Source organism: Camelina sativa, chromosome 6 (genome assembly GCF_030686135.1).
Source record: "Camelina sativa cultivar CO46 ecotype springtype chromosome 6, ASM3068613v1".
Classification (NCBI taxonomy): Eukaryota; Viridiplantae; Streptophyta; class Magnoliopsida; order Brassicales; family Brassicaceae; genus Camelina; species Camelina sativa.
Window position 1 is genome coordinate 21,747,242 of NC_141885.1, and position 26,060 is coordinate 21,773,301.

Here is a 26,060-nt window from a genome sequence, read left to right on the forward strand (position 1 = left end):
ATAACTACGAAACTTATAAACAAATTACCTGCGAATAGAAACAGAAGCAGGAAGAGTATCCAAGTAGTAAGACTGTAAGAGTCCTTCTTCACAGGTTTGGAATAGTATTCATCCCTAAATGAGGATTTCCTAGAACGAGATTCATCCAACTCAACATCCCTCCTCTTTCGGTTCTTCTTTTTCTCAGAGCCTACCGAAATCAGAGTCTGGTACAAGAAGAAATTCCTAGCCGTATCCATCTAATTTGTTTTAAAATGGTCGGTGTTATATCTCCAAAAGAGAAGCAAAGGAACTAATCGGTGAAGAAAGGTTTAATTTTGCCGTGGAAGCTCTTAAAAGTTGTCCAAAGATCTTAGAGTATAACAGTTCTGAACTTTATGATTTTAGTGGAAAGATGTTCATCCTTCTGAAGACTGGGAGCCTACCGAAATCAGACTTGTTGCCAGAAAAAAAATTAGTTCAAAGTTAAGAGATGGTGCTGGTTTTATAAGGGATTAATGTGGTCAGCTACTTTGTTGGGCTTTCGGGATATGTGACACAATCAGTTGCGAACGTGTGGTGAACGGCGTGGACAGCAAATTCATCCCTTTGTGCCCGCTCTTTTTATGTCAAAATGCCTTTCCAGAAACCTATAAGAGAGATCTCTGAGTTGATGAGAAGCATCGCTGTTATGGGTACAACATCGAATCAGGTTTAATGTATGTCAAGAAATATGGGATCCCGAGAGCAGAACCAGACATGATTAAGGATTTTGATTGTTGTAGAATCAGGTGTCCCATAATATAAGGGCCTTTAAGGATGAGAGAAGAGTATTTAGTAGGAATACTCGAGTCACCAACGGTTATTGAGGAAGCAGTACCTGAACAGCTAAGATGTTTATTGGGTCAAGCTTTTACCACGTTGCAGCAGCTTCCTGAACCTATCAAGGATACTCTAGCCAATGGTCTAAGAATTCCCCTTGGTGCGTAAGCCACATATAAAAAGCATCTTTTAAAGATTTTTTTAAAGATTTTTTCCCTCCTCACATATGTAAACATTGTAACCACTTAGTGTTGTTGTTATTTGACTTTCAGTGTAACTTACCAAAGATTCTTCATGATATCTTTATCTTATCTTGTCGCAGGCTGCATTTACTACTACATGGAAAAGGAACTTGCTCTTATCAGAGAGAAAAGGAAGCTTATATTTGATAACTTCAGGGCTAGAGGAATCATCAGAGTCATTGAGGAGAGTGAGTGATTCGATCGGTTACAGATTTTTATATGAATAAATTGTTGTTGTTGGATGGCCACTGCTGTTTTTAGCTTTCTTTCTTTGTTTTTCTTCAAAAGGGTTTCTATGAAACATGTGTACATGAAAACTAACTCTTTGTTATTTGACATCCTTCAAAGACTTGTAATCTCTCGTTAATCGTTATATCTCTAATCAGACATTTTTTTTTTTTTTAAAGTTTTGTTTTATTAACACGTCATGATACATCTGCTTCAGCTAGATAATAGTTTTGGATGAGTTTTTTTTATATTAGCTCAGATTACAGAGGATTGAGAGAGCTACAGCCATCACTATACCAAATTGCTTCTTAGCTCGTCCTTTGATGCTTGCTGAACTTTTGGAGACAACTGCAGTATTTTATATTTTGCTTTCTTTTAGTTCCGAGAAAGCAGGAAACTATTCTTTTGCACGAGTAGAATCAAAAGTACTGCAAAAAGAGTGGTAGTGATACCTTTATGTCCAACATTCTGAGAGGATTCAGTGAATTGCTTAAATATCTGAGAGTCTGGTGAATTTAGAGGCAAATGTAGAAGCTCTTCTTGCAAACAAAATGAAGTAATGAGAAAAAGATATAGTCTGTCACCATGCAAAAGCTGTTGAATTATTCAAGAAATATTGTACAAGATATTTGGTTATGAAATCTGTCACCTGGGCATTTTGAGATATTTGCAGGGACGTGGCAAGCCGAAGGGAGGCTCATTGCACGATTGGCATCAACTTTGAACCCTAAACCAGGATCATCTCTGTCTTTGACAAGAGTACAAAGACATCTCTTGGTCTGCCCTTTGTCTATGTTTACCTTGAGTTTGCTGCAACATGTTGAGTCTGGAGCTTTAGCTTTGTTACTGACATAAGGAAGACAAGAGTAGAGATCAGACATGGCATCCTGACATCCCTTTATGTCCTGATTCAGATCTGATCTCACACCAAGAAACATTACTGCTACTGTTATGCATAGAGCCAACATTTGAGGATTTTGATTGTAACCCATGAATCTTCCCATCGGTTTATACAGCAGAGTTACTCAACATGGCTTTTTATAAGCCTATCTACAGACTTGCTTCTTGTTCACATATGTTTCCCTCTCTACTTGGATAGATTAGTCAAAGTTCTAACTCTGCAAGAAACTTGATTTAAAATGCTCATATAATGAGTACTAGTTGACATGTCCCATGTCTGATTGAAATTGGAGTTTGGATCATCTGCAATTATTGGAGGCTTACATATAAATATAGTAAGTTGTTCACAATTCGTTTTCACAGTATCTGCAAGATATCCCACAAGTAAAGGGAGTAGAACATTGATGGGTTAAGCTGTATTGTTAAAGTTTAAGGAGGCTTGCAACCATACCTAGAAGAGAGTTTTTATACTCAGGTGAATTGACTGTAAACCCCCGTCAACATTTTTTTGAAGAATCTAATGTTTACATTGTTACAATGACAAGCCAGTGAAGACAAAACCTGCTGGCAAAGAGGAATAACTATAAGAAGAAAAACCAAACGAACCGAAAAGTTATCATACTTCTTACATTGGGAGCAAACTAAATAAAACTGTGATAGAGTAGAACGCAAGCGAAAAACCCAGCAGGAGAAAACCCGGGGACATGGCACGCGATCTTCCTCATGTAGATTAACCATCTCCACTGGAACATGTCTTTGAGTAGCGGTTATTACAGCTGCAGTATCTCTACAAAATATTTTTTCACCTGTGAAGTTTGCAGCATCAGCGTCTGGCCCTAGGCATGCAGCGGAATTCAGCTAAAAGTGCAATGTGATCAGAAGACCATTCTGGAGATGGAAGAGCAGTGTCCTTCCTCAAGCTCTCTTCATCCAACAGTTCCAATAATGATTCCACTGTTAACGTATCAGCTGAAACAAAAAAAAAAAAAAAAGCAAAAGCAAAATGTTTACATGAAAAAAAAATCTGAGTTGAAAGCAGCCAATGGCTGCGAAAGCAGGGAAGTTCTCGCTTAAGTTAACCTGTGTAAAATATGTAATCAAGTGTGCCTATAAAGTCCCTGGTACAGTTGGTAAACAATGGTTCATTTGATGCAGGATCCATTCTTCTCCTTTGCTGCTCAGCAATAAGGCTGCCTCCCATTCTTGCAAATGATGAGTAAGCACTAACCTGCATTGCTCACAAGATGAGATAATTATCCATATGCTGTAGTTCTAAAGTTTATAAGTATGTCTTTGGCGGTTCTATGCATCTCTTTTCCGTTTTTGTGAAAGATAATTACCAATGGCAGCTGATGAGTTAGCTTGGTGTGAGGACGCAAAATTCCAAGAGGATCGACCATCAAATCTGGGTGCAATGGATCGACCTTCCCCATAGCAAGAAGTGAATGAGGAGCACTAAAAACATTTAGAAAGAACTCTAAGTTAATTCAATTAGATACCATAATCATAATTTGATATAGGTTAAAACATTTTTGCAGTTTAGGCATAGCAAATAGTTAAACCAGCCAGACCTCGCTGGTACTGTGTTGAAATCTCCACACACAAGCATCGGAATATCTGCACTAGCAGCTATTTTCTCCAGTCCCTTCAATAATGTGTGAACCTAGTTTGAGCAAGAATGATTATTAATCAGTAGTGATGTTAGAACCTGAAATCTGAGAGTTCTTTTACTATGAGAAATAAAGACGAACCTGCCAGAGCTTTACATCCTTCAGTTCATGAGAAACGTTTACATGCGTGTTAGCCTGCAAACATCAAGAAAGAGAGAAAATGTTATCACCTCGAGGTCTTGAAGGCAGAAGAGTAGGTGTAAACACATAAAATCCAACTCTAGTAACGTCTCTTACAAAAAATGTGGCAAACTCACCACACAAAGTAGCTGGCGCTTCCCAGGATTGTCAGCAGCCTGGTTTCCAAATTTTGCTTCCAGTACAACTATTAAAGCAACATTGTCCTAAAAAGAAAGAGTATAAATCAGTTTAACATAAAAGACAAACACAGAGATGTGTGGAAATAGAAATCGCACGGTGAGCATCTCTCAGTACCTTAACCAAACGATTCAAAGCAGTCTTCTTCTGGGTAACAGCAGGAATAAGAGCCTCGGTCAAAGACTGGGCAGCCTTATTGAACTCAACCTGGACAAGAAGCCCGATGTTTTAACAAAAGGGCTTACATAGATAGGTAATCAAGTGGAACACTAAAATATACCTCGTATTTTTTAACATGAGAAAACCTGTCTCTTCTGAAAAAAGTAGCACATCCATCAATTGTGTTTGTATTACCAACGTAAACCTAAGATTATTAAAAATAAATCAATATGTTCTGGTCAGTACATCTTGTCACATAAGTGACAAGGAAAAGGTTATAGGGGGTCAAGGGGAAGCGTCCAAACAAACCTCATTTGTCTTCCTCTTGAAAAGAGCTTGGTATCCATGCTTATCCAGCTCAGGAGCGAAAAACTCATCAAAATGATCATTCTGTACCTGCAAGATGGAAAAAAAGGAATTATTGGAGAGGTATTTGTTTATGATTTAACAGGAAGCAATTGCAACGTTTCCAAGCCAGTACAACTTGTGCCAGAAAATATTTAGCATACCTCTTGCAGACAAACTATATCTGCGCGATACTTGACAATTTCCCGTAGTAAATTCTGTCTACGGTATGTCCAAGCGAGAGCCCACGCGGGACAGTAACTGTATATGTCGCTGCTAGCATATGTATCAGCCAATATATTGTAGGAGAGCACAGTGAATGATCCCATAGAAAAAGGTCTTCCATTAGAATCCAGCTGTCCGATAACATCAGCTCCACTAACAGGGATCAGCCTTCGCGGAGAAGGTGATGGAGCTGGAATAACACGGGAGGTCAATATGGTACAAGAAAGGCCCACATTCTGTTTTGTCTCGGCATTGACCACTACACACTCAAACTTCAAAACATGGCCAATATCATCAGCCATTGGTGTGTATGTCTTAGAGCGTCCAACCTCAACAAGTGTTTCTCCTCCAAAACCTGTCTTTTGAGTTATGGCTGCGGAATAAACATTCGTTAAACTACCACTGGTGCTGAGAATGCCAGATCCAGACCCTGAACTATTCAAACGAAGCAACTCTTCTTCATCATTCCCTTCTGTAGCAGCAGCACTGGCAGCACGCTCGTGCAACACACGGTGATGCTGCCACGCATCTGAAAAGCACTTGGTAGAACAGTGGAAACTTTTGGAAACAGGAACCTTAGACTTTAAACATCCCAAACACTGCAATGTAGCCGGCTCAGATGGATGCACACTACAAATAGCAACTTTTTTATCACTCTGTACCCGATACCTGCAACAGATGATGCATCTTTAAATACAGAACCAAAAAGACAGACTAAAGACTTATAAACCCCACTTCATAATCATTTCCACACTCAAATTTGCAAACAAACAAAGACTTGAACTTACTAAGAAACAAATACATAAATTCACAAAAGCTAGTAAAAAAAGGAGCAGGTTGAAGAGTGAAAGAAAGCAAAAGGGATAACATACCATCTGTACTTTAAGAAGTGACCTTCAAGCGGAGCTGATTCAGGTACATCATCGGTGGTGGGAGTCTTATCAGGCCGGCGGAGAAGAACGTACGGAGTAAGTTCACATCCAACAATAGGTATCTCCGACGGTAGATGCACTCGTGTAACGCTAAGCATTTCTTTTTTTTTCCTAACTAAAAAACTGTAATTTCTCAAAACACTACACGAAGCTCAAAGGTTGAGACTTTTAGTTTTAGATATATGTAAACTGATAAAAGAGACCAGAAGAAGAAACAAATCGGATCCCTAACGGATCCGCCATTTACTTAACCCTAAAACCCACCAGCGTAGATGAACCCTAATTCTCCCCCACCCCTCAATTTTCTCAACTACAACAAGTTTCTCCAACCCCAATTTTACGACCTAGAAAATATTTATGAAGAAATTGAATCCAAAGAGTTGGATCGATAAATTTCGCTACGACAGACAAAGAGTATTTTAATTTTATTTTATTTTCAAGGGGAACAACAAAGGCTGCAAACAAAAAAAAAAAAAAAAAAACTAAGACATTTATTTTTATTATTAGACACCTTTTCAATACATATTAACTTGTTTTCAACAGTTGTTAGCATTGTAATAGACTATTCAAAATTGGGAAAAGACAGATAATTCTATCATCACAATAAACAATATTTAGTAAGTGATTATTTATAAAATGATGTTTGAAAGAGTGTAATTGGGGAAATGATAGCACACACTCATATATTTATGACATTTGTTTAAAAATAAATTGGTAAGTAAAAAAAAAAAATTTTGCTGGCAATTAATTTACTAAATTTGTCAGTAATTACTTTTGTCCAGACCATAATAAATATTCGTCTCTACCCAATCCTTCCTCTTCGTGTCCATCACGCGCTAAAATAGTAAATTGCCGACACGCAGTTTACTTCGTTATAGTTACGCCGGCACGCTTTTCGTTATTAGAAAACGGCAAACAGTCTGAAAATTAAAAAGCCTTGTTGGATCGAAATACGAATATCTCTTCATCTTTTTCTCTTTTGCTTATTTCCCAGAAACCTTTGTTTCATTTTGCTTTCGTGTGCGATCGCGAGAGAAGAAGGGAGGAAAAAAAAAATTAGGGTTTATAATCTGAAGGTTTTTTTCGAACACCATTGATCCTTGATTTAGGTTTTTCTTCTATTCGAGTCTCTTTTAAGTTCTGGCTTTCATATATCTTCTCTCTGTGCATGGTGTCGCTAAATCTATGCAGCGTTGTCCTGTTCGATTTCGTTTAGCTTCTAGGGTTTAATGATTTGTGCATTTTTTTTGGTTTTGAGTAATTGATTGTTCTCAGCTTTGCGTTAGTTCATCGTGATTTTGTTTTGTTACGGCCTTTTATTGTTTAGATTTTTCCGATTAGCTGCTGAGGTTTTTTTTTCGTCTAAGGTTCTTCTAGAGAGATAGTTCTCTCGAATCGATCTGCATTTTTTCTTCATTTTCAGTATTTTGATTTGTTGAGTCTTCCTGTTATATCTTACATGCACAGCTGCAACTTGTTTCTGGAAAAATGATCTTGTTCTAACTGAAATTTATTACGATCTTAGGGCTGTGATCAAACTCAGTTGTTCTTTCTTGGAGGTTTTAGTTTGCAATCATGAGTTCAAATTCATGGGCTGATGTTTCTGAATCGGAGAGGGCACCATCTGGTGGTTGGGGTTATTCTCGTCCGTCGCGAACCAACTATGTTCCTCCACATCTCAGGAGTCGTACACCATCTTCGGAGTTTGCTGCTCCTTCACCTGGTAATGATCGTGGGGGATATGGTGGTCCACATAGTGGTTATGGTGGTCGAGGCCAAGGTTATGCTGGTCGAGGAGGTGGTGGCTATTCTGGTAGAGGAGGTGGTGGTGGCGGTTGGAATAACAGAAGTGGAGGTTGGGACCGTAGGGATACTGAAACTAACCCGTTTGGTAATGATGGAAATGCAGACCCGGCTGTTACCGAGCAGGAAAACACAGTCATTAACTTTGAGGCGTATGAAGATATTCCCATCGAGACAAGTGGGGATAATGTACCACCCCCTGTTAATACATTTGCAGAGATAGACCTCGGAGAAGCTCTGAATCTAAATATCCAGAGGTGCAAATACGTGAAGCCTACCCCTGTGCAGCGTAATGCAATTCCCATTTTGGCTGCTGGAAGAGATTTGATGGCTTGTGCTCAGACAGGGTCTGGGAAGACAGCTGCCTTTTGTTTTCCGATTATTAGTGGGATTATGAAGGATCAGAATATAGAGAGACCACGTGGAGTTCGGGGAGTCTATCCTTTTGCTGTCATCCTCTCACCAACAAGGGAGTTGGCTTGCCAGGTCTGAATCACTGGTATAATATCATATTTTATGTGCATTTCGTAGATCACATGAAGGTTTCATGAAAAGACATCTGTTTCATGATTTTTTTCGCAGATACATGATGAAGCAAGAAAGTTCTCGTATCAAACTGGAGTGAAAGTTGTGGTTGCTTACGGAGGAACACCTGTCAACCAACAGGTTTCTGTTATTGTTTGATAACTGCTTCATTTTCCACGTCTCATAGACTTTGTGGTTGTGGCTGTCTGTGTGTGTGTGAGAGAGAGAGAGAGAGAGAGATTACTTTTGCTTTTCCAGGCTGTAATTATAGTTTACCAGTGCGCCTTGTTAAATTTTGGTCTGACAGTTTCTATAGCTCTTAGTTTGGTTGATGACATGTCCTGGCTGTTCTTTGCTCTGTAACATACCATTACTCCTCCTGTTTATGTTGGTTTACGATAATTAACTATTGTATCCTTACAATGAAAAGCTGCAGGAATCAACTACATTTCATGATAGTAAGTCTAGTGCTCTTGCTAATTTGTTCTTGTTTTGCTGTTGTACAGATTAGGGAGCTTGAAAGAGGGGTTGATATTCTTGTTGCAACTCCTGGGAGATTAAATGATTTGCTGGAGAGAGGTAGAGTCTCATTACAGATGGTAAGATTTTTGGCGCTTGATGAGGCGGACAGAATGCTGGACATGGGTTTTGAACCACAAATCAGGAAGATCGTTCAGCAGATGGACATGCCTCCTCCTGGTGCCCGGCAGACAATGCTGTTCAGTGCTACATTTCCTAGGGAAATACAGGTTTGTGGAACTCTTTCACATGCCATTTTCTATGTTTCCTCCTTACCGGAGGAAATTCAGCTAGCTCTATCGTCAGTCTCTCTTGCTCTCTTAGTGTCTTCATTGTTAGGGCACTGCTTCTGTGCTTCATTTGGGTCTCCAGTACACTTGTTCTGAGAATAACTTTCTTTTTATTAACTTTAATAAAAGTGACTGAGCACTTATCCTTAACTTGTGTAAAGGATCTGATATTTGCATGGTGTAAGGAAGGATATATCAGTTCTTATGCTAGTGATATGAAAGAACAAGATAGTGATTTTATCTGCTTGCTGTTGTTCCATGAATGTTGCCTATAACTTTAGAAAAAAGTGAGATTTGGTAGATCTGGGAAATGATAAGGATGTCCGGTACAGAATCTTGTTTTCCTTTATTGTTGGAGGTTTCATTTCGTTGTCTTACTAATTTTTATTGTTTAAGTTCCAAAAGTTTGGCTCTTAGAAGTTGTGTTTCCATATGCACTTAGTTTTTATTTTATTTTGTGTGCAGAGACTTGCATCTGATTTTCTTTCAAATTACATATTTCTGGCTGTTGGAAGAGTGGGTTCAAGTACGGACTTAATTGTCCAAAGAGTAGAGTTTGTCCATGATTCTGACAAAAGAAGCCATCTAATGGACCTTCTTCATGCCCAGAGGGAGAATGGTAACCAAGGAAAGGTAATGCAGATCAACATGATTGGTTTCTTGGTTAAATGTGAACATAGTTAGTACTAGTGCTCCTTTTGGTCTCAAGGTTCTGTATCATTGTCTCTTTGTTCTGTATGTTGCATTGTAGTTCAAGAGCACCTTGACGATCCTGTTTATTTGTTTCTACAGCAAGCTTTGACGCTAGTTTTTGTGGAGACAAAGAAGGGAGCGGACGCTTTGGAGAATTGGTTGTGCATCAATGGTTTCCCAGCAACGACCATTCACGGTGATAGGTCACAACAGGTTAGTGAGTCGTTGATATCAAAAAAGAGGATATTGTAGAGTATAGTTCACTTCAGTGCAACCAAACCTAAAACCGTATTGTGTTTTAATGCGTACAAGGAAAGAGAAGTGGCACTGAGATCATTCAAGACTGGACGGACACCTATTTTGGTTGCAACTGATGTGGCAGCACGTGGTCTTGACATTCCGCACGTGGCTCATGTAGTGAATTTTGATCTACCAAACGACATCGATGACTATGTCCACCGTATCGGACGAACAGGACGTGCAGGCAATTCAGGACTAGCAACTGCTTTCTTCAATGACAACAACACATCAATGGCCAAGCCACTGGCTGAGCTAATGCAAGAAGCAAACCAGGAGGTCCCTGACTGGCTAACTCGATACGCATCTCGTGCTTCATTCGGAAGTGGTAAGAACCGGCGGTCTGGTGGACGGTTCGGTGGCCGTGACTTCAGGAGAGAATCTTTTAGCCGAGGCGGTGGTGGTGCTGACTACTATGGTGGTGGGGGTGGGTATGGAGGCGTTCCTGGTGGTGGCTATGGAGCAATGCCTGGTGGGTATGGAACCGTACCAGGTGGTGGATATGGAACTGTCCCCGGTGGTTATGCACCTTATGGTAGAGGCGGGGGTGCTTACTATGGGGGAGGATATGGAACCGTTCCTAGCCAAGGGTATGGCCCGGGAGTGGCTAGTGCATGGGACTAAGCTTTAACTTCAATTCTTCAAGAACCGATTATGTTCTCTCTCTGACTTATCTCTATTGTTTATTATTAGGGGGCAGCCACCGATGTGTATGTTTGCTCTTTAAAAGGTTATGTAGACACGAATCGTCTCTTTGTTCACTGTGAAAAAGAAAACTCCTAGTCCACTATTATTTTCATGAGGTTTAGTCTTACAAAAACCGTAAAAAAAAAAAAAAACCAAAATTAATCTACTACACCCCGTACTCTTATTGAAATGCAAGAAAACGAAAAAGCACAAGAAACGGTTTTACTAAATTGAGGATCAAAATGAGAAAATAAAGGAAGGTTAGACAAAGCCACACAGAGGTCATAATAAAGAATGACCAACTTCAGAAAGTGATTTGCCTTACTCAGAACCACTTTTGATCTTTGTGTCATCTCTCTATCACAGATTTGGTAAACGTTTTTGTCTAAACAGTTGATGTCATAATCTGATAAGAAAAAAAGAAAATAAAAAGACCGGAACCAAAAAAAACCTATCTGTAAGCAAATGGTGGTGGGTGGTGAAGGCGGTTAGCGTCTGGTCCTAGGCTTGCATCGAAATTCAGCTAAGAGTGCAATGTGATTAGAAGACCATTCTGGGGAAGGAAGAGCTGTGTCCTTTCTTAATCCATCTTCATCCAGTAATTCCAATAGAGATTCCACCGTTAATGTATCCGCTGAAACCAAGAAAGACTCTTCCTGTTAAGTTAACTTGGTTTTTTCTGATGTGGTTTCAAAAAGGACAACGGAATTAAAAATGGTGAAACCTGTGTAGAATATGTAGTCATGAGTGCCGATGAAGTCCCTTGTACAATTGGTAAACAAAGGCTCGTTTGTATTAAGATCCATTCTCCTTCTTTGTTGTTCCAATCCAAGACCCATTCCCGGTCTCACAAGCGATAGCGATGAGTACGCGCTCACCTGTACCAATTCATTGTCAAATATCCAAAAGAGAGAGAGTCAAAAAGGGTATAAATTTACTTAATCTAAGAAAAGAAATGTTACCAGAGGCAATTGATGAGTCAATTTAGTGTGGGGACGCAGGATATTAAGGGGATCTACTACCAGATCTGGGTGCATTGGATCGACCTTTCCCATTACAAGAAGTGTATGAGGAGCACTGTAATACAAATTCCAAAAAGCAAAGCTTTTAGCTTTCTAAACCACTAATCGTAAGAGAATTCTGCATTTCATATATCATGTCAGAAGAATTTATGAATCAACAAACCTCCCGGGAAGCGTATTGAAGTCTCCACACACAAGCATGGGAATATCAGCACTAGCAGCTATTTTCTCCAGTCCCTTTAATAATGTATGAACCTAAACTCAAAATGAATAAAACAAAAACTTGAGGTGAATACTAATTCTTTCGAGTTCATTGAAATCTGAGTTATTTGGGATATAGAGATACACAAACCTGCCAGAGTTTCACATCCTTCAGATCTTGTTGAACATTTACATGTGTGTTTGCCTAATATCCAGCAAGTTACCACAAAAAGATTAGATGGCTTTCACTAAAAGAGCATGAACAGACACTAACAGTTATCATGAGAAAAGTCTATTGAATGGGAAACAAAAAGGAAACTGTACCACACAAATAAGCTGGCGCTTCCCAGAAGGATCAGTAGGTTGATTACCAAACTTGGCTTCAAGAACAACTATCAATGCAATGTTATCCTATAACAATCATTGGAATAAGTTTTGTAAACAATAACTCGCTGATATTTCGATGTGGCCAGAAAAAATTGTATAGCATGTCAAAAATACCTTAACCAGTCGGTTTAATGCAGTTCTCTTCTGCGCTTGAGGGATCATAGCATCAGTCAAGGATTGAGCAGCCTTATTGAATTCAACCTGGATTTACAGTCCATGAATTAGAATGGATATCTAAATAGATGGAGCGAGTAAAGATATAGAACCGATACAAACATCATATTTCTTGACATGCGAAAATCTATCCCGTCGGAAAAATGTTGCACAGCCGTCAATGGTATTTGTACTTCCGCTGAGAACCTAGCAACAACAAATTTATTGTTAAGAGGTTACAAAACAAAAATCACTGAAGGAAAAAGAGTGCATGGAATCAATGAGCCAACCTCATTAGTCTTCCTCTTGTAGAGAGCTTGATAGCCATGCTTATCCAACTCAGGAGCAAAAATATCAAGGAAATGGTCACTTTGTACCTACCAGATGACGAAATAAGAACACATTAGAAGATTTAAAAAAAATAAAATGCTTAGATATTTACCAAGTCCATACGAACAACGTACTTCTTGCAGGCAAACTACATCGGCTCGATACCCAACAATCTCCCTTAACAAATTCTGTCTGCGGTATGGCCAAGAAAGAGCCCAAGGAGGACAGTAACTGTAGTGGTCGCTACTTGCAGAAGTATCAGACAAAATGTTATATGAAAGAACAGTGAATGATCCTGCAGACTGAATCCGACCATCTTGATCTAAGTGACCCATGACATCAGCTCCGTTAACAGGGATTAGCTTACGGGGACTTGGAGAAGGAGCAGGAATAACTCGTGAAGTCAAAATGGTACTAGGATGTCCCACAGACAGTTTAGTCTCAGCATTAGCCACAACACACTCGAACTTCAAAACGTAGCCAATATCATCAGCTGTTGGAGTGTACGTTTTGCAACCCCCGACCTCAATCGTCTCTCCTCCATTTTTCTGAGTAACATTAGAAGGATAAAACGGAGCTGGACCATTGTTGGCAATATTAAGATTTGACATGGACCCAGATAAGGTCCCGGCAAGAGCACCAGAACCCGCACTGTTATACCGGACCAACTCATCTTCCTCGTTTCCGTTCTCAGCAGTAGCTCGCTCGTGCAAAGTCCTGTGATGCTGCCAGGCATCGGTAAAGCATTTAGGTGAACAGTGATAGCTTTTAGCAACAAGGGCTTTACGCTTAGAACAGAAAACACATTGCAAAGTGGCTTGTTCCATTGGATGCACACTGCAAATAGTTACTTTCTTATCGCTCTGTACACGGTACCTACACAACAACGAAATCCAAAGAATGAATCTACATCTAGACCAGAACTTTTTTTTGAAGACCCACTAATAATAAATCAGAACATGTATCTAAATCAGAAAAGTCTCTGAATTCAAATCAAAATTCAATCTTTGATAAACCCCAAATCGGAAAATAGAGAATCGAAGCAGAGAAATGAAAGAAAGAAAAAGACAAACCATCGGTATCTCAAGAAGTAGCCTTCAAGAGGAGAGGATTCAGGGATATCGTCAGTGGCGTTGTTCTTATCGGGGCGACGAACGAGAACGTAAGGAGTCAATTCACAGCCCACAATGGGAATTTCAGAAGGTAGATGCACTCGGATCACGCTCAGCATTGCTTTTCAATAACACCTGGGTTTTGATTGTTATCCCACACACACACACTAAACTAAACGAAGCAGCGCACAGCACAGCAGAGAGATTTATAATAATTCGAACGAACAAGACCTTTGATTAGACCTTTGTAAACCTAATGACGAAGTGGAGCGTACGATTGGCTGATCCATCATCATTTACTTTGACCCAACAAAAAACCCGTCCAATCTCTAGAAACCCTAGATACATATATATCAAATGGTCTTCTTCTCAAAAAAAAAAAAAAAAAAAAAAAACTATAGTAGTAAGGTAAACCAAAGTTGGATCCAAAATCGAAAAAAAAAAACAAAAAAAAGGAATCGAGATGTGGGAGGAGAGATCTTGGAGGAATCCTCTATAAAGATCGATTCTTACGCTGAGAATATGGAAAAAATCAATCAAACAAAAAAAAAATCGATTTTTTTTTTTTTTTTTTTTGCCCCCGAGTGGGTTTAATATTTCTTTTTTCTATGAAGACCAACAAAAAAACTATACATTTATTATGAAAATTTTAATTGATTTTTGCTCTTCGTCTGAAAATTTTGGTTTTGGCGCTCAAAGATTAAAAAGTTTTTGAGTTTTCTTTTGTGACAGTTTTAGTATAAAGAGGTAAATTAAAAAAAACAGAGAATATGCGTAAAACAAATAATATAACTAACCAGTAACCAGAGACAAATCAAGGTTTATAAACTCGTTCTTAGCCTAACGAAAACAAGACATGTAGATATATATACATAAGAAACGTTGTTATATAGAGTAATTGATAAACAAAATTTGTGTGTGTTATATGGATGATATATTCGATACTACTACTACTACGAAAATGGAATGAAGAAAATGAGACAATAGACAATGCACATTCAACAAAAGGAGGTGTGGTTTTTAGTCATCTAGAGTCAACAAAGAAAATGTAGTTTGTGATGTAGTTATTCTTGAAGACGATTTGCAAAAGTAGAATTAACATATACTTTTAGTTCTTTCAATGGATGATATAAAAGAAGTTAAATTGCCAAACAAAGGAAGGAGTTAGCAAGATTGATGACTTCAAAATAAGGAGTTAATTGATAAAGATGATTACAAAGGTAGAATTTTTCTGTTAAGACGTGAGACTTACCCAAAAAGAGAAGCATCAGGTATTTTCGTTTATCAATTTAATCAATCCTCTTAGACATTGTTGAACTTCACAAGTTGGTTGAAGAAGCACATATGATCATTCTCCCAAATTGTCTTGATGATTTTTTCTTTCATTTTTGGTTGGTTAGTTAATTTTCTTTCGATAAATATAAGCGGATCAAAACTCATGAATTAATATTGGTTTGGCTTGTGAAAATTTTGGGTGGTTTATATACAACTTATGTTTTTATTTTGATTAGCTAGTTTCGAGTATGTAGAGACTCAGACTGAATACTTTTCAAATTTTAACTAGCTAAACCTTTAAGGCCTATTTTAGACAACTATTAAGAAGTTAATCTTTTGTACTCAGTAAAGTAAAAAAATAGTATCTATCCATTAAATCAAAGTTCAAAGATTTATTTCTACCTTTACGAATCCAGCACATTTTTTTCTTTTTTTCTGCGAGGACCAGAATCCATATCCTATATGCAGAGTATGGTTAATAATACTGTTTTTAAGGAAACGATCTTTTTCAAACGGACTAGTCTCAAACAATATATATAACTACCAAAAAGAAAATGCTACAAGATAACATCTTCAAGTTGTAGCAAAGCAGTACAGTATTTTTCTAGTGTCAAAATCGATAAGATGAGTGAAAAAGTTACAGAACGTACACAACTTTTCAACAACGTTGTGGTAGCTGAATTTAGACTGAGATTTGACGGTAATCAACAATTTCTATTCTTTTTTGTTCTTTGTAATGTAAAATTTTGATTTAGCATTTTCATGTTTTTATTTTAGATTTGAAGGAAGTCGTCAAAAACATACAAGAACTGAAAGTTGATCTAACAATGGAAGAGAAGAAATGCTTGGAAAAGGTAAAGGACAACCTATTACGTGAGGCGCAAAGGACACTGAAAACTCTCAAGACCATAGATCATGGAGAGACAATAAAAAGAGACGTTGATATGGAGTGGATTAAAGTGTATTTAGAAGACAACTTGGTTGATTTCAAGAAAATATGTAATGAGATTCAAAAACTGTTGGTTTGTGTTGTCTCATTTTAATCATTCTTATTGTCATTTTCTTTTACATAGTTTCAGAAATTCATTTTATATGAATAAGATATGTAACCCAATGTTATACAAACATTAAACTAAGAATGTAAAAGGAAGATGTGAGGGATAAGGAGAACAACTTTTCTTAATTAATAAATATTATTGTATTGTTAAAATTCCATAACATTAAAATTACACTACTTGCAATGTTCAAAAAAACGCTATACGTTAACTAGACGGTGATCCAACGCCTAACGCCTAGAACGCCTAATCAGAATCTAAGTGGTTTTAGGCGGTTTATGCGTTTACACTATAAGCTAATATATATCTGATATTATATACATAATTATACAAAATATGTATAAGAATAATAAAAATATTGAATAAAAAACAAAACAATAAATAAAAACATTATTTCAAGTCATTTTAAATAACATATTAAACATTTATAATTATGTTTATAAAAATAAACCTTATAAATTTTAAATTTGTGCAATTAAAATTTTTAAAATACACTAAAATGATAATATTATAATTTTAGTGTTAATTCGATTTTCTTTAAATATGGGCCAAATTGGTCCATTGGACAGATCAAACCGTGATCTTGTGGTTGAACCAACCGGTTGCGGTTTAGATTAACCCTTTATAGTTCCCTGGTTCTGTCCGTTTCTGAACATCAAACTTTGTTTGTTCCCTATAATTTAAAAATCATAACTTTAGAACAAAATTCGAAAACTTGATTAGAACTTTCTTCATGATGCATAAAATTTAGTTCTAGTAATTAGAACTGAGATCGATCTGGGAAGTACTCTGTTCTCAGTACCCACTCTGCATGAACCTCAGCTGTAGAGATCTCGTCAATCACAACGATCGTCTAGTTAGTTTACTCAATGTCTGCAGAAAAGCTCTTTCCTTTGCAAGGACCAAAGCTCTTCACGCTCTCTCCATCACGTTATGCTATGCCCTTCAGCAGCCTGTTTATATCTCCAACAACATTATCTGTCTTTATGAGAACCTTGGCGAGGTATCTTTTGCAGGCAAAGTGTTTGATCAAATGCCTGAGAGAAATAAAGTGTCTTTCAACACGATCATCAAAGGGTACAGCAAATGCGGGGATGCAGAGAAATCCTGGCGTGTATTCTCTGATATGAGGTATTTTGGATATTTGCCGAATCAGTCAACAGTGAGTGGTTTATTGTCCTGTGCATCGTTGGATGTTTATGCTGGAACTCAGTTACACGGTTTGAGCTTTAAGTATGGCTTGTTTATGGATGATGCTTATGTTGGTACTGGTTTTTTGTGTTTGTATGGGAGGCTTGAGTTGCTGGAAATGGCGAAACAGGTTTTTGAAGATATGCCGTTTAAGAGCTTGGAAACATGGAACCATATGATGTCTTTATTGGGGCATCGTGGTTTTCTCAAAGAAGGCATGTTTCTGTTCCGTGAGCTTGTTAGGAAGGGAGCTTGTTTATCTGATTGCTCTTTCTTGGGTGTATTGTCGGGTGTATCTTGTGAAAATGACTTGGTAATATGCAAACAGTTGCACTGCTCAGCAATGAAGAAAGGGTTAGCTTGTGAAATTTCCGTCGTTAACTCTCTCATCAGTAAATATGGAAAATGTGGCAACACGCATATGGCAGAGAGAATGTTTGAGGAGGCAGGTTCCTGGGATGTAGTGTCTTGGAACTCCATAATTGGTGCAACAGCCAAATGTGAGAACCCGTTAAAAGCACTCAAACTCTTTGTAAGTATGCCAGAGCATGGGTTTCCCCCGAACCAAGGTGCATATGTTAGTGTTCTTAGTGCGTCTTCTCGTATGCAGATATTTAGTTTCGGACGCCAGATTCATGGCACGCTAATCAAGAATGGCTGTGAAACTGACATACTTTTAGGGAATGCATTAATCGACTTTTATGCTAAATGTGGTAGTCTGGAAGATGCCCGCCTATGCTTCGATTCTGTACGTGATAAGAACATTGTATGTTGGAATACGTTGCTTTGGGGTTATGCCAATAAAGATGGTTCCATTTGTCTCTCTTTGTTTCTTCAAATGCTTCAAATGGGTTTCATGCCAACTGAATATACTCTTTCCACAGCCCTTAAATCATGTGGTGTCATTGAGTTACAACAGCTGCACTCTGTTATTGTGAGAATGGGATATGAAGATAATGATTATGTGTTAAGCTCTCTCATGAAATCTTACGCCAAAAATCAACTGATGAGTGATGCTCTTATTCTGCTGGATTGGTCTAGTGGGCCATCTTCTGTCGTCCCACTCAACATTGTCGCCGGAATGTATAGCAGAACAGGTCAGTACCATGAATCTGTGAAGCTGATTTCAACACTAGAACAACCCGACACTGTATCTTGGAACATAGCAATAGCAGCTTGCTCCCGTTCTGATAATTACGGAGAGGTGATTGAACTTTTTAAACACATGCTTCAATCAAACATTCGTCCTGATAATTACACATACGTAAGTATCTTAAGTTTGTGCTCTAAGCTTTGTGACCTTACGCTTGGGGGTTCTATTCACAGTGTAATCATCAAAACAGATTTCAGCCGTGCCGACACATTTGTTTGCAATGTATTGATTGACATGTATGGGAAATGCGGAAGCATAAGGAGTGTAATTAAAGTCTTTGAAGAAACAAGAGAGAAGAATCTCATTACATGGACGGCATTGATTTCGTCTCTTGGCATCCATGGATATGGACATGAGGCATTTAGAATGTTTAAGCAATCAATATCTCTAGGTTTCAAGCCAGATCGTGTCTCCTTCATCTCTATGCTAACTGCTTGCAGACATAGTGGAATGGTAAAAGAAGGAATGGATTTGTTTCAGAAAATGAAGATTTATGGTGTTGAACCGGAAATGGATCATTATCGTTGTGCCGTTGATCTTTTGGCTAGAAATGGTTACCTAAAGGAAGCCGAGCATCTGATTCATGGAATGCCATTCCCTGCAGATGCACCTGTATGGCGTACGTTTCTTGATGGTTGCAATCGATTCGCAGAAGAACAAAGAAACACTCTCAATGTCGTCTCTTTTCAGTAGTTGAAGAAAGTAGAATTGCAAAAGAAGTGTAAATTTTGATATTTCTCTGTTGTTTCTCTTGCAACGTTCATATATTTATAGGATCGAAATGAAAACTTCAGAGTTTTATCACAAGTTCAGGGAGACAACTTGTATTTTGCAATTATACAGAGGATGAGCTCTCTCGGTAGCAAGCAATCCAAACTTTGTTCAGTCACGTTACTTATAAAACGATGCTTTGCATATGGTAAAAAGATAATAGTTTAAATCAACCCGCAGCTTGGAAATCTCCAAAGTCATCATCTGGTGCATCATCGTCAACGCCTCCATCTTTAGCTTCTTGGCCTTCTTTCATCTCTTCTTCATGCTTTGTATCTACATCTTGTTGTTTTGGCGACCTTTGGAGGCTGAGGCTTGGTGGTAGACTTGACGGGGACTTCTGAGCGGTTGTGACAGGGGAAAGCGGTCCAGGAGGTGGAGGTGGTGGGATGATTGAAGGAATGGTTTCTATTGACTTGCCCTTATCCTCCAACGAGAGATTGCTCAAATTCTTCTCTACCATTTTCGACTTTGTGTCCTTGTCGCTTCTCTGTTTCAATCATTTTGGTGTCAGTAACAAGAAAACTGTGGAAAATGTATCCAGAGGATAACTGTCAATCTTACATTTTTTAGTTGGAGAACAATTGTTTCTCCTTCCTTTAAGCTGTAATCAACAGAAGAAGTGTTTTGAAAGTGTTGTTCCATTTCTTCTGCTGTTTTCTTCTTGTTCAAATACCTTTAGCGAAGAGATAGAAAGGGAGATCAGATGTGATTTAGTTGTTCCGAAAGAATGATTCTAAAAGAATACTTGAAAATTGGAGGTGGAACGTTACTTCATATGGTCATGGAGTGCTGCTTGGAAATCATAGGCTTCTGTTCTTTCCCGGAATCCGATTCCGATAAAAGCATGGCGAACACGACCATCTGCATTGCTTCAAAGAACTAAACTCAAAACAACTACTACAAGTTAACATCTTTATATATATATGGTAAGTGAGTACCTATCTTTTCTTCAACACGGAGAACAAAATATCTACAAGACAAAACAGCTTGGTTTTGTTAGATTAGCTGCACATCATGAGAAGACCAAGTTAAGTTCTAAGGTCAACTTTTTGTTACCTGCTACTGTCAATTACGGCTTCTACTGGATGAAGATCGCCCTCTCGTAGAAAAGCCTGAGCGTAAAGCTCCCCTGTGGTTTTATCTACAAGTTTAATAATGCATTCTTCTCCTTTGCTCACCACTTTCAAAGCTCCTTCCCATGCCCATTTGTTCACGTCCCATTCATCTGCTCTGCAAGAATCAAATTTTTGTTAAAATATCAGCTGATGTCTATCTTCATCTTCCAAAGAATTACTGGATACACTTTTTCAAGTATCTATAGCCTAAGAAGCCAAGTTGAGTTGATAAAAAGTGAATGTTACAAGAGAAATGACCATCTTGATTCAAAAAGATTTATCCCGAGCTTTTTGATCATTTGCTAAGACAAAGGGTTTGCAGGTTTGTAACAATCTCCTAACTACTGAGATCAGAATGATTTAGAGAGTTTATGTCATTAAGGCAACTAGGCAAGAAAGAACCTGTAGGAAGCTGCGCTTTTCCTTGGAGGTATCTGCATACATACACAAACAAAAGAAAGACAAAGAGGAGCTCACTATCTGTAACAGACCCGTAAAGTAAACAGAGACATGAAAGAGCAGTAACGGTAGGATAGGATTCAAAACGAGTACATTAAGCTCCAAGGTAGTCCATTATATTTCGAGATTATCTTTAGACTAATCTTATTAACAGCACTTCACAATATCTAATGAGTTCAGGGAAATCAAATTTGGAATCTCATACATCCTATAACAGAATGATTATGAACATGTAACAATTTAGCAGCTCGTACGATTTCAAAGACCTCATCAAGAAACCAATGTTTAAAATAGATAACTTTAAATCACACTACTTAAGACGAAGTGAAATCTCCTTCAAAAAAATTCTTGCTGATAATTAAAAATGTGTAATTGATCACCCCCTTAAACCAGCTTGAGACACATAATTTTTGGGCGATCATGAAATTAACTAACTTCAACACTATTGCAAGAAACCTATAGCACCAGATTGAAATTACGTTCTAACTAATGCTCAGATCCAAAATCATCAAGTGAACTTACAAATAAAGGATGTAACTTCAACATAAAAAGAAGCAAAATTTATCAAAAAAATCCCCAATACACAACAATCTCATTATAAACCTAAGAAAAGTTGAAAAATTTACCAAATAAACATAGCATTCAGGCACTTGGAACAGAGCAATCTCTATAGCTTCTCTCTCCTCGTTCTCATCGACGGTCACAGGATCAGTGGAAGGTTTCTTGTCTTCCTTCATACTCGAAGAAGACGAAGCTTGATCCATCTCAGACAAACTTGAAGATAAAAAAAAAAAAAACCCAGATGACTGAATCGATCAAACACACACACACACACCCGTCTAAAATCTTTAATGTTAAGTCTTTGCCGAACTGTGATTACAACAATTTCTCACACAAGTCGCCAAGACGAAGAAACGTAGAGGTTTCGCGTTAGGTGTGTGTTAGTGTACCATAACTTCGATCTGAGCTATCCTAAAACCGTTCGATCCAATTATTACGTTTAATCTAAACCGTCAATTACATTGACTTTCAAGACCCTGAGTCCTGACTATAGGCAGCAGAGACACGTGTGCTTCGTCCGCCGCTGGGAAGTCAACATTAAAGCAGTTGATGGATCAAACCAATAGGAAAAGAACATCTATATTTAATGTTATGGGCCTTAACTAGTGGGCTTTGGCCCATTATAATACTTGAAAAAAAAACAAATTGGTAATATCTGCCTCTTGGTGGTGACGAGTAGGTGAGAAAATAATACGTGTTGCTTATATTAATAAATCTCTCTCTCTCTCTCTCTCTCTCCACTTGGAGTGAGTTTGTGTGACCCTAATTTGTGAGAGCTCTCTTTCTCTTTGCGCAGTCAATTTGCTACACAACTGAGAAAAATGGCGGCTGCGACTTCATCCTTCGCTCCTTCCCTCTCATGCCCATCTCCTTGTTCTTCATCCAAAACCCTTAGGTCTTCTAAAGCTAGAGCCTTGGCTCTGCCCAATATTGGTTTCCTCTCCTCTTCTTCCAAGTCTCTGAGGTCTTTAACTGCTACCGTCGCTGGGAATGGTGTCGGTTCCTCCCTCGCCGCTCGTATGGTTTCTTCTTCTGCGGTCAAAGCCCCTATGTCTTTGGATTTCGAGACATCTGTCTTCAAAAAGGAGAAAGTCTCTCTTGCTGGTTACGAAGAGGTTTATCTCATCTTCCTTTATCCCTTTTGGAATCTTTGGTGATTATATGATCATTTGCATGTGGCTGATGTATTCTGTGATTGTTGCTTATGTTTTTGTTTTGTTTGCTAATGTTTGTTTAGTACATTGTGAGAGGAGGAAGGGATTTGTTCAAACATCTTCCAGATGCTTTCAAGGGTGTTAAGCAGATTGGTGTGATTGGTTGGGGATCTCAGGTACTTACTTTTTGGGTCTCTTTTTTTGTACTTCTTTACTTTAGATTGTGGATATGGAATCTTGTTTACGGCATGTAGAAAAAATATTTTCTTTGTCATATAAAGTTGATATGAACAAGATTAGTTGCAAGTTCTTGTGTCTACTCCTTTTGTTGTTCTAAACTCGTTATATCTATATGCAGGGACCTGCCCAAGCTCAGAATCTGAGAGATTCACTTGTGGAGGCTAAGTCTGACATTGTTGTTAAGGTATTTCAACTGCTGAGTTGACTGCATATTTTTGTTTTATTTGCTTTGTCTTGGCTTTCTGCTGTTACTTGAAGGCTTTGTTCTGACATGGTTTCTTGTTTTTTTCTACTTTAACGTAGATTGGTCTCAGAAAAGGGTCTCGCTCATTTGAGGAGGCACGTGCCGCTGGCTTCACTGAAGAAAGTGGTACTTTGGGTGATATATGGGAAACTATCTCTGGCAGCGATCTTGTATTGCTGTTGATCTCTGATGCTGCTCAGGTAATCGCACTTCCTTTAAAATATATATATTACTTGTTGCTCTCTTAGGTGTATACATCGATTTTAATGTATCCTGTTTTGTTTTTGCAGGCTGATAACTATGAGAAAATATTCTCTCACATGAAGCCAAACAGCATTCTAGGTTTATCACACGGGTTTCTACTTGGGCATTTACAGTCCTTAGGACTCGATTTCCCAAAGAACATCAGTGTGGTAGCTGTGTGCCCTAAGGGAATGGGTCCTTCTGTGAGGAGGCTATACGTCCAAGGAAAAGAAATCAACGGTGCTGGAATCAACGCTAGTTTTGCAGTCCACCAGGTTTTCTATCTCTCTATCTCTACTGCAGAGAGCTCTTATACCTCATGTGTTCATTTTTTGACCACCACTTCTGTTATTCTGTTGGCAGGATGTTGACGGTAGAGCTGCCGATGTTGCACTTGGATGGTCAGTAGCACTTGGTTCTCCTTTTACTTTTGCTACTACTCTTGAACAAGAGTACAGGAGTGACATCTTTGGAGAAAGAGGTGAGTTGAGCCTCTAAATTTCTAATAGAATTGTCTTTCTATCGCTTAATCCATACTTAAGCCTATCTTCTTTTTTTTGTTTAAAGGTATTTTGCTCGGTGCTGTCCATGGAATTGTGGAGTCTCTGTTTAGAAGGTACACCGAAAATGGGATGAGTGAAGACTTGGCTTACAAGAACACAGTAGAATGCATCACAGGAACAATTTCAAGGACTATCTCTACCCAGGTTAGTATCTGTAGAGACCAGACTAATTCGTTCTTTTGGCCAAATCGGAATTAAAAAGTGAAACCTGTTTCTGATGAACTATGAACATCAGGGAATGTTGGCCGTGTACAACTCCTTGTCTGAAGAAGGTAAAAAAGATTTTGAGACTGCATACAGCGCATCCTTCTATCCTTGTATGGAGATTCTCTATGAATGTTACGAAGATGTACAAAGTGGCAGCGAAATCCGAAGTGTTGTCTTAGCCGGTCGTCGCTTCTATGTAATGACTCTTCTGAAACTTCCTTTTATGACATTTACCCAAAACACATTTTAAGCAGGAATTTTGATGGATTCTCTTACTTGTAACAGGAAAAAGAAGGCTTGCCAGCATTCCCAATGGGAAACATTGACCAGACAAGAATGTGGAAGGTTGGTGAACGTGTCAGGAAGTCCAGACCTGCTGGTGACTTGGGTCCATTGTATCCCTTCACTGCTGGAGTTTATGTAGCACTTATGATGGCTCAGGTATGTTTGTGTTTATATATCTTGTGTGCCCACTATTGTTTCGATTTAGTTAGGATTTTCGATTTACGCAAAGTAGGTTCAGTTTCAATTTTGATTCACTGACATTGAACTGATTATTTTTAAATCGACTTCTTTGCATGGTCTTGAATCAACCGTAGTGAACAACCCCTAGATTTATTATGTATCTGCGTGCTATTGATCTCTAGTGATTTCTCTGAATCTAAATAATGGTTTCTATTGGGTTTTGTATAGATTGAGATCTTGAGGAAGAAAGGTCACTCTTACTCAGAAATCATCAACGAGAGTGTGATTGAATCAGTGGACTCTCTAAACCCATTTATGCACGCCAGGGGAGTGTCCTTCATGGTTGACAACTGCTCGACCACAGCAAGATTGGGTTCGAGGAAATGGGCACCACGGTTCGACTACATCCTGACCCAACAAGCTCTTGTGGCTGTGGACAGTGGTGCAGCGATCAACAGAGACCTGATCAGCAACTTCTTCTCTGACCCAGTCCATGGTGCCATTGAGGTATGCGCACAGCTGAGGCCTACCGTCGATATCTCTGTGCCTGCTGATGCAGACTTTGTCCGACCTGAGTTGCGTCAATCTAGCAACTGAGCGAAGAGTTGAAAAGTTTGGTCAGAGTCTCTTATTTGTAATCGGAGTTTTTTAAGTGAGTCGAGTTTGGGATGTTTTTTTAGGCGTGACTGTTTTGTTTGAAGGATTTGAAATAATTATGTCTCTTTGTTTTAAACCCTACAAATCAATAAATAGTTTCCAACGAAACTTCTTTTACTACTTTTCGATACGATTATTTCTTACAACAATTGCAAACTAACAGCTGAAAATGAGCCTATTATAAGTATACCCCAGTAGGCTCATTACGGGTTCGGGTTAAGCTGGTTTTTGTACCCACTGCTACATCGCTACATGTGATTGTACACTGGAGTGTCAAATTTAATAACTGAGGTTGGGATCAAAGCTTATCAGATCCCCTTGTTATATCGGATATGATGATGTTTATCTGTCTGCTTAATCTTAATATTGTTTTGTGAGTTCTGATCAAAAAAATTATGTCTTTCTGCAGCTTCTACAACATCTTCCAATCAAGCCTTTGATATATCATTCTTACAACATTTGCTAAATAATGTGATGTTTTAGATCTACAGTTTGAGATATTGAGCTTAGAATAATTTCTTGGTTTAGTTGCTTTGTATATTTTACACGAACTTAACCTCTGGTCCTGATAGCCAAACAAAAAAAAAAACCTTCTGAGAAAGTAACTTGGTTGAAATTGTATATCCATGTTGATTGAACATAGAATAAAAAGGGATAAGTTTCCGCAAATGCCAGATAGATTATATTGATATGAATATATGTATGTAGTCACACTAATCACTAGTCTCCAATTTCAAATATAATTATTCTTACAAGGAAAAATAATTTGTGTTCTTGTTTTCCAAAATTACAGATAAAGAGGAACTTGGCAGAGCACAATGCTTTTGTCTCTCTTTTTACTGTGAAATGAAAGAATCTAAATTAT

General features: G+C 38.3%; 7 protein-coding genes across 9 annotated transcripts; 3 read left to right on the plus strand and 4 right to left on the minus strand.

The window, feature by feature from the left end:
* Positions 1-1,432: 1,432 nt before the first annotated feature.
* LOC109124737 (non-specific lipid transfer protein GPI-anchored 22-like) lies at positions 1,433-2,537 on the minus strand. 2 transcript variants are annotated; one of them, XM_010518202.3, is made up of 3 exons: positions 1,921-2,537; positions 1,724-1,807; positions 1,433-1,619 (listed from the first exon to the last, which is right to left on the minus strand). In XM_010518202.3, exons 1-3 carry the CDS (start codon positions 2,273-2,275, stop codon positions 1,522-1,524), a joined length of 537 nt encoding a protein of 178 aa, XP_010516504.1. In that variant the 5' UTR covers positions 2,276-2,537; the 3' UTR covers positions 1,433-1,521. The 2 variants fall into 2 exon arrangements, with proteins under 2 accessions (XP_010516504.1, XP_087309778.1); XM_087453652.1 differs by having other exon boundaries at positions 1,724-1,810; positions 1,921-2,293.
* Positions 2,538-2,651: 114 nt separating this feature from the next.
* Positions 2,652-6,479, minus strand: LOC104792141 (carbon catabolite repressor protein 4 homolog 1). Its single transcript, XM_010518204.3, has 11 exons — positions 5,761-6,479; positions 4,828-5,557; positions 4,628-4,714; positions 4,440-4,523; positions 4,277-4,366; positions 4,099-4,185; positions 3,923-3,976; positions 3,743-3,834; positions 3,512-3,626; positions 3,252-3,399; positions 2,652-3,140 (listed from the first exon to the last, which is right to left on the minus strand). The coding sequence occupies exons 1-11, from the start codon at positions 5,916-5,918 to the stop codon at positions 2,995-2,997; spliced, it is 1,791 nt and encodes a 596-aa protein (XP_010516506.1). The 5' UTR covers positions 5,919-6,479; the 3' UTR covers positions 2,652-2,994.
* A 163-nt stretch (positions 6,480-6,642) lies between these two features.
* LOC104699217 (DEAD-box ATP-dependent RNA helicase 52) lies at positions 6,643-10,746 on the plus strand. Of its 2 annotated transcripts, none has more exons than XM_087453653.1 (7): positions 6,643-6,929; positions 7,346-8,109; positions 8,206-8,289; positions 8,655-8,897; positions 9,423-9,590; positions 9,750-9,863; positions 9,963-10,746. In XM_087453653.1, exons 2-7 carry the CDS (start codon positions 7,396-7,398, stop codon positions 10,569-10,571), a joined length of 1,932 nt encoding a protein of 643 aa, XP_087309779.1. In that variant the 5' UTR covers positions 6,643-6,929; positions 7,346-7,395; the 3' UTR covers positions 10,572-10,746. The 2 variants fall into 2 exon arrangements, with proteins under 2 accessions (XP_087309779.1, XP_087309780.1); XM_087453654.1 differs by having other exon boundaries at positions 6,645-6,896.
* Positions 10,747-10,839: 93 nt separating this feature from the next.
* On the minus strand, positions 10,840-14,676 carry LOC104792142 (carbon catabolite repressor protein 4 homolog 2). The gene is made up of 11 exons (XM_087453655.1): positions 13,801-14,676; positions 12,862-13,603; positions 12,688-12,774; positions 12,521-12,604; positions 12,359-12,445; positions 12,182-12,268; positions 12,009-12,062; positions 11,820-11,911; positions 11,597-11,711; positions 11,359-11,512; positions 10,840-11,268 (listed from the first exon to the last, which is right to left on the minus strand). Exons 1-11 carry the CDS (start codon positions 13,956-13,958, stop codon positions 11,123-11,125), a joined length of 1,806 nt encoding a protein of 601 aa, XP_087309781.1. The 5' UTR covers positions 13,959-14,676; the 3' UTR covers positions 10,840-11,122.
* Positions 14,677-16,825: 2,149 nt separating this feature from the next.
* LOC104699218 (pentatricopeptide repeat-containing protein At3g58590) lies at positions 16,826-19,320 on the plus strand. The gene has a single exon (XM_019246892.2). It carries the CDS (start codon positions 16,981-16,983, stop codon positions 19,204-19,206), a length of 2,226 nt encoding a protein of 741 aa, XP_019102437.1. The 5' UTR covers positions 16,826-16,980; the 3' UTR covers positions 19,207-19,320.
* Positions 19,259-21,850, minus strand: LOC104792143 (uncharacterized protein At1g03900). The gene is made up of 7 exons (XM_010518206.2): positions 21,488-21,850; positions 20,805-20,836; positions 20,344-20,517; positions 20,226-20,257; positions 20,058-20,148; positions 19,849-19,960; positions 19,259-19,774 (listed from the first exon to the last, which is right to left on the minus strand). Exons 1-7 carry the CDS (start codon positions 21,623-21,625, stop codon positions 19,454-19,456), a joined length of 900 nt encoding a protein of 299 aa, XP_010516508.1. The 5' UTR covers positions 21,626-21,850; the 3' UTR covers positions 19,259-19,453.
* Positions 21,851-22,084: 234 nt separating this feature from the next.
* On the plus strand, positions 22,085-25,303 carry LOC104792144 (ketol-acid reductoisomerase, chloroplastic). The gene is made up of 10 exons (XM_010518207.3): positions 22,085-22,537; positions 22,660-22,752; positions 22,935-23,000; positions 23,120-23,260; positions 23,351-23,578; positions 23,667-23,784; positions 23,871-24,010; positions 24,102-24,269; positions 24,359-24,514; positions 24,767-25,303. Exons 1-10 carry the CDS (start codon positions 22,244-22,246, stop codon positions 25,133-25,135), a joined length of 1,773 nt encoding a protein of 590 aa, XP_010516509.1. The 5' UTR covers positions 22,085-22,243; the 3' UTR covers positions 25,136-25,303.
* Positions 25,304-26,060: the final 757 nt, after the last annotated feature.